Source organism: Canis lupus, chromosome X (genome assembly GCF_011100685.1).
Source record: "Canis lupus familiaris isolate Mischka breed German Shepherd chromosome X, alternate assembly UU_Cfam_GSD_1.0, whole genome shotgun sequence".
Taxonomy (NCBI): domain Eukaryota; kingdom Metazoa; phylum Chordata; class Mammalia; order Carnivora; family Canidae; genus Canis; species Canis lupus.
Window position 1 is genome coordinate 3,390,788 of NC_049260.1, and position 16,728 is coordinate 3,407,515.

General features: G+C 40.2%; 1 protein-coding gene across 12 annotated transcripts in view; it reads right to left on the reverse strand.

The window, feature by feature from the left end:
• The window catches only part of NLGN4X (neuroligin 4 X-linked), a 353,807-nt gene that overhangs the window by 13,717 nt on the left and 323,362 nt on the right, over positions 1-16,728 (reverse strand). For all 12 annotated transcript variants that reach the window (XM_038586740.1, XM_038586745.1, XM_038586743.1 and 9 more), the window contains one exon: positions 2,969-3,154. In XM_038586740.1, the coding sequence (XP_038442668.1) occupies positions 2,969-3,154 (186 nt within the window). The remainder of the gene's footprint in view (positions 1-2,968; positions 3,155-16,728) is intronic.

Consider the following 16,728-nt stretch of genomic DNA (forward strand, 5'->3'; position numbering starts at 1 on the left):
ATTCAGACACGTATTTCTATTTCCACCCTCCATATATTAAAGGCATTAAACATTTACAACCAAAACATTAATTAAATTAGCGATTCCTAAAGGAATCCTCACTTGATTGCCCAACTGAAATGTTTGGGTCCCCCCCCCCCCCACCGACAAATCACTGATCTCGAAATTGCATCAATTCAAAACCCAGACTTTTCTGTCATGCTTCTGCCACATGTTAAAAATGTCTGTTTGGTGAGAAGTGAAAAAAAAGTTGGGCAATTTGATGAGTAAAATTCTGTGTAGCTTACAATTTTGTATCAGATCAGCCTGGTATATGAATGTCAGTAAGTAAAAAAAAAAAAAAAAAAAAAATTACGCCCTCTCTTTCTCACTACTACAGGACGAGAGATGATAGGGTATAAAAATGATAGCATTCGGTTTCTTATCTCTTCCTGACATTTTCTTGAATTCCAGCGTGATGTAGCTCTGATGCCTCGGGAGTTGCTAGAAGAATAATTCATTGGGAGCCCAGAAGTTCATGCCCTGTAGAGTTTTAAGGTCATGCAAGCAATCAAGTGAGGAAAACATGATTGCAATCAGGAAGATGTGATTCTAAAGACTGGAGCGTTGCCCAAAGATGACACACAAGAGAAGATTTTAAATTGACCTGGCCCTGCTCAATGCATCATCAAAGTCATTTGGGGGCCAATCTCCCAAAGCCGATAATGCTCTCGGAGATGCGCGCCTATGGACTTGGGCGTTCGGCTCTCAAGATTAATGTGTTGAAGCTCGGGAAGGAAATGATGTCGATACTTGATCTATCAAACACTTTCATAAGTTAAAACAATGAGAATTAGAAAAGTTTCGCTACAAGTTATGTGGTTTATTTTTTTATCCTCTCACAGTCATTGGCCATGACTGATGTAGGAGGAGGAGGAGGAGGAGGAGTAGTGGTAGTAGTATTGTGTGTGTCGCAAAATATAATTCCCGATAAACCTTGAAAAACTGGACAAAGAAAAATGCCACCCATAATTCATACCATAAAATACAAGTCACCTTAGCATTTTGGTGTCACTCCCACTTTGCTGTTTTGCCCTCAATGCTCTGTTTCGTACAACAGAGTCCAATAAATGCTTAACGTTGACACTGGGTTTCCCAGACTCCTGTACACTTCCTCCACTATTCTTGAAGCTAATGACTGTTCCTTTGAGCAAATGCACCTGTTCCTTATAATCTCCTGGTCTTTTGAATCTTGGAGCTTTTCATTTGCTTCTTTGCTGTAATACTGTGGCGAACATCCTCGTGAAAACCTCATTCTCCATGCATGTGCTGATTGTTTTCGTAGACTGTATCGCCACAAGTACAATCCTAAGGCCGACAGTCTGGGTATTTTTGTCATGCTTCCCATATATTGCTGGGTTGTTTTGAAAAACTGCTTTGCAGAGACGTGACCCAGGCACAGCCCTGCCATAGAGCTCGATCATTTCCGATCTGTTGATTTAAGTAATTAATGCTCTTCCTCCGATTAGATTTAGTTTACTGTGTTTGATTAGTATGGAGGCTGGTCCTGACTACTTGCTCACTCGAGAACTCGGATTGTATCAGTTGGCAAATGGGAAAGTCTAGATATTTTCTGGAATGCTATGGGAATTGATATTACCAATGACCCCTCTAGTTATTCTTCTTTTTTTTTTTCATTTTTGTAAAAATGAAGGGTTCCTATAAATGTGAGCCCCTATTTGACCTCTCCTTAGATATTATGAAATGATCTACAACCTTGTCAGCTTCGACTTGATTGATGGTTGCTCATGGTTCCTGCACTGAGCATCTTATTGACAGGTGAATTCTGAATGTCTTTAACTACGCTCATAATCCACATGTCACATCGGTGTGCGCGACTGGTTAGAGTTCCTACTCAAGCTGAACTTTTTTTTTTAATTTCCTAAGGCCCCCCGAATACCTTCAGAGGAAATGTGATGGTCTTAACAGAAGATGAAAGGGGAAATGCGATTGATAAGTAAAATAGCACATAGGAGAGGCAATCGGGAATGTCCCAAGAGTTGTTCTGTGCACGGATGTTCGTGAACCCGCAGGGCAAGTCTATTCTGCACAGAAGATCAAGACTACCTCTGTTTTTCCCCGATATTTAATAGCCGGAGGAGAATGAAGGAAAGAGGTTTCAATCGGGGTCTGGGAAGCTTGGGTTCTTCCCTGGCTGTGTTGCTTGCTGTGTGACCCTACACAGTTGTGCAACCTCTTTCAGCGTCCATTTCCTTTCTATAAATGATGGCTTTGAGTAGGTGAGCTTCAAGGTCACCTTCAGTCTACAGCTCACCAATGGACTTGAAGAAGCCACCATGAGTTAGGGTGAATCTGGCTTTTTAAAAATAATTTAATTTTTTTTAAGCAGGGCGAAGTGGCAGAGGGAGAGATTCATAAGTAGACTCCATGCCAGCATACAGCCTGACACAGGGCACGATCACAAGACCCTGAGATCATGACCTGGGCTGAGATCAAGAGTTGGATGCTTAATGGATGAAGCCACCCATGCAAGCCAGACAAGTGACTTTTAAAAATCACACGGTCAGGGGCCACGTTGCTCACCAAATGTACAAATCTCCAACCGTTAGCCACGTAACTGTCTTCTGTGTTACCTTTCTCAAACTGAGATGAGAAGTTGACCGAATGTAAAGTTGACCAAAATGACAAAATTGAAAATTGACCGAATCGAGTCAGAAAGGCAGGTGCAAAATGCTGGTCTTTCTAACGAGGTCATTTTGTCGCCCTTGTCGCAACCAGCATCATGGTTAACGGGGAAAGACAGGTGACTTAGAAGCACGGGAGTCCACGTCATTTTGGGGACTTTTGGTGGAGGTTGCAAGAGAGACGTAGGGCAACCCCACCACCCGGCACCTCGGATGTGAACTCGATGTGTGTTTGTTTCTCAGCCCTGGGGGGTCGCGCAGCCACGCAGGGATGCCCTTATTACCTTCTGAATAGTGCGACAGGGTCAACAAGCTGACACAAGAAGCCCCCGCGCCCGAGCCGAAGATGGTCACTCGCTTGGGATCCCCGCCAAAGGCCCCGACATTCTCCTCAATCCACCGCAGCGCCTGGATCTGGTCCAGGAGCCCGTAGTTGCCTTTGGCCGCCTGGTCACCGGTACTTAAAAACCCTACAAGAGAACACAGGATATGTTGGGTTGTCATCCATCAAAAAGGACATGCGCATCGCTGGCACTTGAAAACACATCTCCTGGTTTACCCCGTTCGTCCTTGGCTGTTCTCCTTGGAAATGAGAAGGACCACTGGAGAGCCTTTTTCATGGTGGGACGGATTATGTGGTGTAAATCAGTGTTATGATAACTATTGTTTCTGTGCACCCTATGATAAAACGTCTCATCTGTGACTTGGTATGGGGCTCCCATATCTGACACAATCAGCATAAAATATTTATAATATTAAATATATTATATACTTATATATTTAATATAATATAAATATATTAATATTTATTTATTTTTATCATACCAGAGATTATAAATTTTATGGGATGCAACTTATCACTCCTGTGCACACGTTGGTTGCAATGTGAGAAACTCTCCTAAAAGGAGTTTTTCAGGGCATCTCCTAAAAGATGTTTTTGTTTTTTTTTCCTGGGGGAAAATCATGGCATGCATTGGGCTGGGGGAATGTGTTTTTGTCTGGGTTTGAGAGAGTGTGCATGTCTAAACAAAAGCAAGGTGGGGCATTCTGACATTGAATTTGTTACTGATATTTTGATGTAATTCCTTTTAATGTTTATGTTTCAAAGTAAATGATAGACATGATGAGATCCCACTCTTACTTAGCATGCGCCTCTGTCTTTCCCCTATAGGAACGATACTCGAATCTCACAGAAATGCATTAGTCTTTCATCTTAGCCAAATGACAATGCATATTCAAATCACTCCAAGTGTCCCTAAAACAGTATGAACTGGTATGTTTTATTTTAAAAAGATGGAAGATTCTGTAACTGGAGGAACTAGTTACACTCAAGGCATCAAATTCCTAATTCCCCATTAGACACTGCAAATAAGGCATTTATGAGAGCAAAGGGATCACACCGACATTGGACTCCTTGCCTGTTGCTCTCATGTGGCAAAAAGATCCTGACCTGGGAAAAAAAAAAAAAAAAAAAAGGTTTCCCTCTGATGTTTGAAGTCATTTTGTAGACAGATAGGTACTGCTCTGCTCAAATTCAAAACTACAACTATTCTATAAAGCATCTGCCAAGGTTAATTTAATACACAAACATTAATCCAGCTTTATATTCCCTCCCGTCTTGCAAAAGTCTTCTGACAAAAAAATAATGAAAAAACAAGTCACAAAAAGTTTTGGGTTGTTTTTAACCATTTTACTTTGTTATTCACCCCTGCCCCCAAACACCCAATTATGATATTTCCCCGTTCCGTTCCGCTTCTTGTTTGCAAGGGCCACGCCATTCACCTCATTTCAATTACTGCTTATTAAGTTGCTGAGGCCACCTGCTGCAGTGTTGATGTGAATATAGAGTGATTCAGGCCCTGAAACAACGTGAATCACAACCGATTCCATCAAACCCCATCTCTAAGCAAAGCTGACAGCAATCTAAGGAGCTCTCGAGTGCCGGCTTCTAAAACCTAAAACAAAATAAGTAGAAGATGAAGCGTTATAGCAGCTGAGGGGGCGAGGCTTCCTTCTCTGGGCACCTGAGAAAAATGCAGAGTTGTGAGCTCAGAGGGTATCAGAAATGCAGGGGCTGGTTTAAAAAAAAAAAAAAGCAATGGGAAGGCTTTTTCTTTTCTTCTTCTTCTTCTTTTTTTTTTTCCTTTTTGGTTTTTTGTTGTTGTTTTTGGTATTTTTTTTTTTTTTGGTTCTCCAGTTGCAACGATCAGACCTCACAGTCTCCTGTATCTGCTGCAGACAGATGCAAGACGAAACCTGCAAGGTTGTGCATTTATGGCACGTCCCGCAGATTCAGGCTTCTCCAGCGTTCACAGGGATGGAGCAGAGATTAGCTGTGATTAGTGAGAATGTTCAGACGTTACCAACCCCTCCCTCATTTAATTAGCAATTACTAATTAGCGTTTCATGCCAGCGAATGTTCCCTGGCTCTGGCATTCATCATGCAACCTTTTACACAGTTTCTCATAAAATGCATCGCGCTCTACTTGGGAGAAAAGCCCCTTTCATGCAGCTTTATGTATGAAACGGGCTCCTAATGGCAGTTTGGGTGCCGTATAATAACCATAAGACAAGCCTCTCTTTCCCCATTAAGGAAAGAGGTGATTAATTCCTAAAGGCTCCAGTAATTTTCTGGCAGCACTGCTCTGTCTTTAACACATCCTTCCTCCACCGCCTCTCCCTCTCTGTCAGCTCGCCCAGAATGACCTATTTGCTTATTTTGTTTCCGTGGAGCACCGTGAGGATTTGCAACATACGGTAAATCACCGGCCTTTATTAAATTGGAGCCCCTCCCGAGCAAAACATGTCTGTTGTAACCTCTCAAATGCCAGGCTAATTAATATTCTATACCCTGGCAAATCTTAGCTTTTCTAACAGCCTCCTATTGAAAGGTTTGATCTTTGCGATTCTGAACTCCTTCCAAAAAGTCCTGAGGGAAACAGCTCCTCTATGCATCTCTGAAGTTCAGCAAATGGACGTGGGTTTTTTTTTGAAGTTGGTGTTTCCATAGTTTCTGCCACAGAATCTTCATTTACTGCAACATCCAGGGACTTTTGTTCCCCCTTCTCTTGTAATTTAAAACAATCAACAAGGCAGAGTTTCCACTCAAGGCAGGTACAGAATGAATGCAAGCAATTGTATTTTCTCTGCAAGAGTGTATGCCTTTCCTACTCGGACTGTGGAAAGGTGGGGTTTGCTAGAATCCACGTACAAGATGTGTATGGGTTTTCTCTGGTGGAAGTCTATGAATGTGAGAGCCGTTTGGAAACAGCCAGGCACATCACCAGGGCTCAGCGCTGGTGCTGTCCGGCCGCGGAGGACAGAACTTCCCATATAGGCCGTAGATGAATTAATAGAAGCAGCCCCTTGCTGGCTAGAACCAGAGATCTTGAACAAATGGCCCCTTTCACTGATAAGCACTGTTGGCTGCAAATCCTCTAAGCATTTCAGCGGATGAAACGTTCGGCTTTTTGAGACTTAAGGTCTCTGAAATGAAGGTTGTAAATCAGTCCGCCCCCCACCTCACCCCAACGAGGGGACAATGAGAGAGAGATACAAAACAGACCCTCGAACTCAGACATATAGTCACTAGATTGAGACCAAGATTCATTCTGAGCACAGGAAGGAACAAGAACAATAGCAACAATATATATATATATAAAATCTATAAATATAAATATATAAAAATAAATATAAAAAATAAATATAAATATTTATACACATACACACAAGAGATATGCTCAGTTGTCGAGCGGTTATTTTAAAATATAGTCCATGAGAAATGGCTAAAAATCGGAAATCACATGTTCTCCCTGCATGTTGAACCCAATGGATATCATATAAAAATGAAGCACTGTACTTGGTCTATCCTGCCGGCGCTAGGATAGAAAGTTTCAGGCTTTTATGATAGGTGACGGCAATCTAAAAGTTTCTTGATCTTCCAAATTGCACGGTAGGGTTTAGAAGGATTCCGCTCACGTGGCTGTCCATGCACTGCAGGTCAACGGTTAGAAGCCTAATGGTGTCAGCTGTGGTTGCCATTTTGTTCAGTTGTAATAGGACTCTACTGGTCCAATCCATATTCTTTTAGGAGATAATTCATTACATAGGCACAGAAGACCTTTTTTTGGTGACTGTGAACCAGAAGGTAACTACTCCGTGAATGCAGAACAATATATCTTATATTTTTTAGAGTGTGTATTCACCTGTAATTGGTAGAACTAGACCCTCAACCGTACTTCTAAAAGAATTCCTGAAATATAATTGAGAGTAAATTAATTCTTGTTGCTTGTATATGTACACATATGTGTATATGTAGGTCATATATGCATATACATATTTCTATAATGTATGTAGGATGTAGAGTGGCTCAGTGGTTTGGCACCTGCCTTCGGCCCAGGGCATGATCCTGGAGTCCCGGGATCGAGTCCTGCATCGGGCTCCCTGCATGGACCCTGCTTCTCCCTCCGCCTCTCTCTCTCTCTCTGTCTCTCAAGAATAAATAAATAAAATCCTTTTTAAAAAAGTATGTGTATAAATAGGTCATTCTGTGAGAGCCTACATGTATATAAATATGTGATGTGTATATAGATACAGAGCAGCATGAGGATTGGCAAATCACTAGCACTTATTAAGTCATAACACCTCACTCCTATATGTGTGTGTGTGTGGAAGCAAAAAGGAATGTTTGCATAAGAATTCTTCGATGAGACATAGAATTTACTTTAGGTCACATAAACGAGCCCAGAAAGAAATGTGTGATAAGAATGAGGGCAGAGGTATAAAATGAAAATCAGCCAAATAAATGCAAATCCATACTCCCTGAGGTTTAGAAGAAATCATTCACTGGCTGCGTTTACTAAAACGTGAAACGTAAGTTTTCCTAGTGGAATCGTGTATGATTTAACAAAAGGGTCTATACCTATACAGGATGGACACAAAGGGAAGAAAAGGTATATATTTCCATTCTGTGAGCCTGATGGAGGAAAGCTCTTGAAATGTAGTGTCTCTATTCGTCGTTTTTAGTATACTTAAAATGACACAAGTCGTAACCTCCTGTATTTAATTATCACATCAAGAGTACACAAGGTCAAAATCTATTTGCATCGTCAGTAGAATAAATCTCAGACAATTATGAAGACATATGATTTCTATGGCACATGTTCCCAGATACGGGGCCTGTTAAGTTGTTTAAGGGATTCCTTCCATTATTTCCATAAAATATACTATATCCCCACACAATATTTTGCAAGGCTGCCCAGATAGTTTTTAAAGTACATTAGCTGAAATTATATTAAATCACAAACTAAAACCAAAATTGCATTCTGGAGACAAAAATGCAAAATAATAAGCACAGTTTTGTTTATTACACAATACAGATCAAAATGTGAAGGTAATTATTTCATGATTTTCACAGTGACGGAGGTGTGGCGATGACCAACCAGTCTGGAACCAAATCCCCTCTGAGCCAACTTTAGATGCGTTTCCATTTGAAACCCCGTACTGGAACATTCCTCTAGATTTGTGAGACTTGAATTCAATTGGCCGTCAAATGCTTTTGATTTAATTTCTGAAACTGCTCATCCACCTCATCACTCTGCTGGGCCGTCACCTCAATACCCAAGACAAGACCTCCAGTTCACTCCTCTCTCCTGGCTGCTTCCAACCCACTTCCATACCATGAAGATGAAAACCTGAAACCCTTTGACCATGAAATTCTATATCTATAAATGCTTTCTATATATATATAAAAAATCTTTATCTGAATGTAGAGAAGTAGCCAGCCACCCAAGGATCAATTCTTATTGATTGTAATTTCGAAAATAAGAGATGACAGCAATCTCAGTGTTGATGAATAAAAGATATGTTGCATGAATTCTGTTGGCTGAACCACGTAATGGGAGGATCTTCATTTGTGGAGACACAGAAACACATCTGAGAGCTCTCAAGGGAAAACAATGAGTTGCTGAATACTGGGTCGTATGATCCCATTTTTATTCACGTAATCAAGCGAGGTATAAAATATAAACTCTGGAAGGAAATCTAACATTTAATACTGTTTAATTCTGGGAATGTGATTATAGCTGATTTTCCACGCTTAATTCTAAATATGGAAAAAAATTTCAGTGTGTAGCTCTTCTGTAACAACCACACACACACACACACACACACACACACACACACGTATGTTTTAAGTCAAATGCCTTAGTGGGACTTGCAGGGCCATTCCTTAGGTGCCATGTCCATATCCCTGACCATGTCCTACATTTGTTCTTTAGCATACGATTAGACTATGTTACTTTTTGACTGTCCCCTGTAGACCTGGCTTCACTGTTTGCTCACCCAGCGCAGCGCGACCTGTAGACCAACCCCATCCCCCCCTGCCCCAACCCTTGAAGTAAGAATCTGGCATCCTTGTTTTGATCTCCCAATGGGGGCTCCTTCTCAAAAGTGTCCTGATTGCTTCCAATCTCTCAGCTCGGTAAATTTCTTGCAGTGAATTTCTATTACAGAACTTTCCACTCTCTAGGAAGGATACAAGCTTGTCGTTCAGTAGCGGGTTACTGTTTGCACTGGGTTCAGAGTCACTCACCATTGAGTTGGAATCTATGGTGACACCTAGGGCATGTAATTTAAGATCTCAAAGTCCCACTTTTCTCAAACGTGGGATTGAGAAGGGAATTGTAGTTATCCCATAGCACTGCTTGGGGGAATTAAATGGAGAAAGCACATATAAAAGCACTGTGTCTGCTGTATACACATGGTCAGCGACTACTTTGACTTCCTTGATATCAGACATGCTGCTACTTATTTGTTTCCCCTATGCACTCAAGTATGGAGAGATGCCCTTCCAGTAAATGAAATGGGTCCAGGGGGAATACTGATTACTGGTCTACTTAGACTCAGACTTTAAGATCATGCAGGTGGCAGAGAAAGGTTCTATGCTGTCCGAGTGCACATGTTGTTTATGAAATGATTTTGCATAAAGGTAACGCATATGCATTTAATTCTGTTTATTTTAAATTTATTTATATATTTTTAAAATATTTTATTTATTAATTCATGAGAGACACAGAGAGGGAGAGGCAGGGACATAACCAGAGGGAGAAGCAGGCTCCATGCAGAGAGGCCGATGCGAGACTCAATCCTGGGACTCCGGGATCACGCCTTGAGCCAAAGGCAGACGCTCAACCGCTGAGCCACCCAGGCGTCCCTAATTCTATTTATTAAGTGTTCATTATATGCTTGAAGTTTAAAGAGAAAATCAAAGAAAAGAAAAACACCACCAACAACATATTATGGCTTTTACTCATGCTGTGAATTATGGAGATGCCATTGCACCAACATTTATATGTACCCACAATGACCCAAGCAACATGTTCAAATTAAAAAAAAAATATTTAAAAACTGATTAGAATGGAAAGTCCTATTTTTTCCATTAAAGTATATTTCTAAAGCACACAGAGGATACATTTTTTGTACCTGTATGGTATTCTTAGGCCTGTAAAGTACATATATGAGAAAAGACAGTTTATACAATACTATACATTTATAAATATGAGACATAATTGTCACAATCTCTCTTAAAGTATGCTAATTCAAAATATGCTGCTGTGTTTAGATATGCTTTTCTATTCTCAACTGCTAACAAGCATGGTGATGGAGATACTAGTGGTATTTAGTAGTACTCACTGCTAGGTACTCTCTGGGGGCAGACCAGAATGAATCTGGTCTGTTCTTATTTTTCCATGAGATCACCAGAACGATTAAATATAATAAGGACAATGCATTCTTTTTCAACTCTATCAAAATCCAACATTATCTCCTAGCTCACATAATCTTCTTCTGTGCCCAGAAATATCCCCAAGCTCTCCAGCATTGGTTTTCTCTGGCAAACTTGGAACCCAGAATAGGAAATTGTTTTAAGAACAAACAAGGAGATCTTAGATGAATCAGCACACACATGAGTAAGAAGCAAGCATGGTAACTAACCTGTGAAAGAGCCAAAATCCCAATGGAAATGTGTAGTTTGGGGAACAGAAAGGTTGTTGAAGATGATATATTCCCAAATTGAGGGAAGGGAAAGTGTGTATATAGTCTACGTATGGCATGCTAAAGCTGTCCCTTTGGTTGAAGCTCTGGTTCGTTACATTCTCACTTATTATATATTATATTCACGACTATTCTAAGATCAATGTTTTTGCTGCCTTTGCTATTTTTCTTCCGCAAGATGGCTGCCGCATTTGCACACAGCTGTGGTGTTTACCCACAACCACAACACAGACGTGGGGTGTATTTCCTAAGACTCAAATCTAATCTCATGTACAAATTGAAGACTATTTCACTAAGGGCTGGATACAAGCTCTTTGCAATTCTGTGTTCAATGAACAGGAGATCCTCCTGATTTGTGAGCAGCTAGGACGTCCCATTCTACCTCTTACTGTACTAACATTTATTGTCATAATTGCCATCGTCATTTTTGATAAATATCCTAGTGGCACTTGAAGATGCAGGGAAGGCTTTTCTGAGAAATTTAAAAGGCAGAAATTAAGATTTCTCACTGAAAAAATAACATACAAAAATACTAGACAGATCATATAACAAAAACAGGTATGAGTAAATTCATCTCAATAAGAGGATAATTTTCTACTCCTTTCTTAAGATTTTATTTTTAAGTAATCTCTACAACCAATGTGGGGCTCAAACTCACAACCCCAGATCAAGAGTCACATGCTATAATGACTAAGCCAGCCAGGCAACCCAATAACTCTCTGTTCTTAAAGATTAGACAGTATGCAGCTCTAGTTGTGCTGATTCTCCACTTAGGAAATGTTATCTCGCCAACTTTTGCTTACACAAAGCCATTTCCCAGTCAAGAACATATCAAGTCTTCCCTGCACAGACAGCATGTAGAGCCCACAATGGGTCCACTGAATTTTGGCCATTACCCTTGGATTCAACCAAATATCATTAACCTTGCAATGGCCAAAAAAACAAAAGCAGAACCAGAGTTGGAGTCAATTGTGGAAGAAAACACAGATCTTATAATAATGAAGATAAAATATTTAGCAGGCACATAGCATTAATTTATTTAACTCAAATATAGCTCAATTCATCAGATCTTCATGGGTGCCTACAACATTCTAGGCACTCATTATCCTTGTGCTGAAGCTGTAGCAATGAACCAGGTAAACCATATCTTCAACTGCCTGAAACTCATATTCTAACATAGCTAGGTCAACAACAAACAAATACAAATTAAATGATATAGCATATTAGTTTCCTATTGTGGCTGTAACAAATTACCACAAACCTTCATACCACACGATTTCTTACTGTGTAGTTTTAGAGGTTGAAATCTAGATAGATAGATAGATAGATAGATAGATAGATAGATAGATAAGATAGATGATGGATGGACAGACAGTCAAATGGATGGATGGGCATGCAGATGAGATGTATGGATGGATGGATGGATGGATAGATGAATAGATAGATGAATAGATGGATAGATGAGATATGATGATGGATGGATAGATAGATGGATTGATGGAATGATGAAGAGATGGATGGATAGATAGATGATAGGTAGATAGGTAGATGAGATAGATGGTGGATGGAGGGATGGATGGATCAATGAATGATAAAGAGATGGATAGTAGATGGATAGATAGATGAGATAGATGATGGATGGAGGGATGGATGGATGAATACACAGATAGAAGGAAAGCTACAATGATTTCAAAGGCTAAAGCATAGCGTAGACTCATTTCATTACCATCACAACAGTTTCAAGGTTGCCAAACCTCACATACAAGGGCAGAAAGTGCCCTTTTAGAGTAGGGGCTCAGAGGGAAATGTGCTCAGTCCCTCTTCCAGATGCTTCTACCACATGACCATAAGCTGCCTCGCAATATGTGACTTGGCTACATTGAGAGTGAACGAGAAAGAGAGACCATTGGGCACCTCCAGGCACAGGTGTCCCTTTGTCTCCCAAACACACCTACAGGCAGTTCTGCATCCTGCACTGTGCTCCCTGGGTGAGCTAGGACCATCCTCTCCCAGCTGCCATGGTGCTCGGAGCCAGGAAAGGTTGGGCTATCTCGGAACTCGTGTAAGGGATTCATCGGAACCACCCTGAGTTCTCAGGAAGAATGGACACAGGTTAGGCTCCATCCCAGACCACAGAAGTGGAATCTCTGGCATTCCAAGGGCCTTTGACAGATGTTGCCATCCAAAGGTGGTTTTTTTAAAGAATAATCCGAGCAACTACCAAGGTAGTATTTTTCTAGGCGCAGGAATGTAGGCAGTCATTACACATAATGAGCAGACTCTCCACTGAGCAAGGTCATCTCAGACTTTGGTATATTTTTCTTAATGTCATCAGTGAAAGCCAGCCACCAAAGAAAAGAGAGAAATAGCAACCTTCAGGCACTACCTCCTCTATCATCACCAACCCCATATCCTAAAGAAGCAGAAGGAAAAGGGAAAAGCTTTCTCTTGCGGGATATAAAAATCCCCAAATCAAATGTTTCTTTGTCTTTAAAAAAATGTTTTTTGCTTTGTCTGCTAGAAATTGTGACCAAACTAATGCTTACCTCAGGCACCTGAAAGTCCCTGTTTGTTTTGTGTCTCTATGAGGGAATCTGGTTTATTTTTGAGGAAAAAAATGTGTGGGGTTTTATATTCACATGCTGCCTCACACTGTCCTTAAGTTGAACAAAACTAAAACAAAAAATCATATGAAGTAATGTGTGTGTAGTATACATTTTTCTGCTTTCATCATTTCTAAGTGCACAAGTAAATATGATTAATTATATTCACAGTGATGTGCAACCATCACCATGTCTATTTCCAAAATTTTTCCATCGCCCCAAACAGAAACTCTAGGAAGCTATAAGTCCCTGGGTGGGAAATATTTTGAATTGTAGTGTTCATAAGGTATGTTATCTATACATTGGGCTAAACCCACTTAATAAGGTTATGATACCTATACTGAGGGACCAATGCTACCTCCCCTTCCATTTCCTCTTCCAATGGACCGAAAACTTTTGTTGCCCCCACATTCTTGTGTTGAAATCCTAATCCCCAAGGTTTATTATTAGGAAGTGGTACCTTTGGAAGATGATTAGGTCATGAGGGTGGAGCCTAATCCATGAATAGGATTGGTGACCTACAAGAAGAAGCCATAGAGCTAGCCATGCAAGGATGTAACCAGAAGTCAGGAGTCTGCAACCTGCAAGACGGTCCTCTCCCCAGAACAAGACCAAGCTGCTTTTTAAAAAGACCAAAGAGCTTTTTACACCTTCCTCTTCCAGCCTCCAGAAGTATGAGAAATAAATGTCTGCTGTATGAAGACACCAGTCCTGCCCATGGGGGGCTATGAGATCTGAAAACCTAAGAGTAAAGGTCCTTGAAAATGTCCACAATAGCACTTAAGCTGTTAGATGCCTTAACATTACTTTGACGTTGTTGTTTTGGAATCTACATCTACGTCAGTAAAGCACCACCAGAATGTGTCTACCTTGAGTGGAGTTAAGAGCAAATGATGGAAAAATGGAATACTTTTTGTGTAATTATCCAAGGTTGATTTAAAATCCAACTAATATTCCTCATCCTAGGGAGAACCTGGATTAGCCAAGATGGCACTCTGTCCAACTTGCTCAATGTGGAATCATGGCTAATGATCAACAGGATGATTCTAAAACATGGCATTATGTTCAGTTTGCAAGAAAGATCCCATTATGTGGAACACATTTTTTATTTCTGAGTGGAATTTTACTTTTAAATGCTTTCAGGACAAGAAAAATCAAATGAAGAAAAACATGATTTAATTGACCATGGCATTTAAATAAAACCTTCAAATAACAGGCAAACTCTTTACGCAAAATTACCTTTTATCATTTACAAAGAGCTTTTTACACCTTATTTTATTTGTCCCTCTGAAACAGAGATTCTTTTCAGTTACCAGTATTTCTTGATTCTTGGGTTATGTCTATGGTTAAATACATCTTAGTTTCCAAGAGTTGGGTAATACCAAATAGTTGATTACCCTCCCTGCCCACGCTAAACATCTGGGCATCTTTTAAGAAATTTTCATGCCTAAGCACCACTGCTAGAGATTCTTAATGAATTGCTTTGGGTAGGGTGTAGGCACATACATTCAGAAAGATTGTACAATTTTAGTGAATATCAAATACAGTGATCTGCTGATCTAGGGAGAAAGCAAGTTAAAATAATGACAAGATCTTTTCTGTTATAAAATACTTCTCGCACATGTCATTGATATGTTAGAAAAATCAGATAAATATTCATGGGAAGCAATATTTCTGCATGTTAGCAGGCATCGAAATCACCAGGAGGCCCCTCCTGCCCTGTTTTATTTTGATTTATCTTAATAGTGATTGAACATTGGATTCAGGTGGTAATTCATCCCACCATTCATGAAAAGATATCTACCAGGCTTTCCAACTGATGTTTAAAAACCATTGGTGATGATCTCCTGTATCTAGGACTCCATTTGGGGCTCTACAGAAAAATGCTGATTGCCTGTTGTCATTCCCTCTGCATTCATTATCTGGAATTTCATAAAAACTCATCAAGTTTTGAAACTACTCTGAAATTCAGTGCATATAGGGAAAGTGGGAGAAAAGCATGATTCTTTTATTTACTGGTATTCAGAGAAACGTGGTTGTGCCCTGGCAATACGACCAATGAATTGTACTTTTTAAATATACTTCATTTTTGTAGAGGAGTTTTAGGTTCACAGCAAAATAGAGAAGGTGTAAAGATTCCTCATGTACCCCTGCCCCCACATCTGCATATGCTCCCGAATTATCAACATCCCCAAGAGTGGTACCTTTGTGACAGTCAGTGAACCTACTTTGTCACATCATAACCGCCCAGAGTCCAAAGTTTACGTGAGCGATCTCTCTTGGTGGTACATATTCTATGGGTTATGACACATGTATAAAGGCAAAGAGCTATCACTGTAGTGTGATACAGAAACCCTAAAAATGCCCTGAGCTCTACTTGCTCATCTCTCTCTCCTCTCCAACCCCTGGCAACCACTAATCTCACTGTCTCCATGATTTTGCCTTTCCCTGAACGTCATAAAGTGGAAGCACACAATACATACAAAGCCTTTTTAGGTCAGGTTCTTTCATTTAATAATATGCATTTTAAGGTCCCTTCATGTCTTTTCAAGCTTTGGCGGCTCATTTCTTCTTAGTGCTGACTAATATCCCATGTCTGGATGGACCACAGCTTATTTATCCATTCACCTACTGAAGATATCTTGGCTACTTCCACATTTTAGTAATTTTGAGCAAATCTGCTATAAACACCCACGGGAAGGTTTTTGTGTGGATGTATCTTCAGCTTCTCTGAGTAAATACCAAATAACATGATTGCTGGATCTTATGGTAAGAGCGTCTTTAGTTTCATAAGAAACTGCCAAACTGTCTTCCAAAGTGGGTGCGCCATCTTGCATTCCCACCAGCAGAGAATGACAGTTGTGATCTGGATTTGGACAGTTCTGAAAGGTGTGCAGTGGATGTCTTAATTTGCATTTCCAACACCAGACGATGAGGAGCATCTCTTCATATAGTTATTTGCCATTCTATAGATCTTCTCTCATGAGCTATCTCATAAGGTCTTTGGCCCCATAATTTGTTTTCTTACTACTGACTTTTAAGAATTCTTTTTAGCCAATGAATGAGTATATTGAGCATCATGGTGAATGAGTGGGTTATTATAGATTTGTCATGGATCTGGTCAGTATACCTACTATTCTTAAGGATGTTGGAATTGATCCAACATGTCCAGGGAGGATCCTTCCATTTAGCTTTTGGAGTCTTTGTGCTTCTATTATTTCCCTGTTATAAATAAATATATTATATATATTTACAGTTGACCCTTGAACAATGCAAGGGTCAGGAACACTGACTCCCACTCCCCTGCGGTTAAAACGTCCCAGTATGACTTTTGATTTCCCAGAAAGTTAACTGCTAATAGGCTACTGTTGACTGGAAACCTTATGATG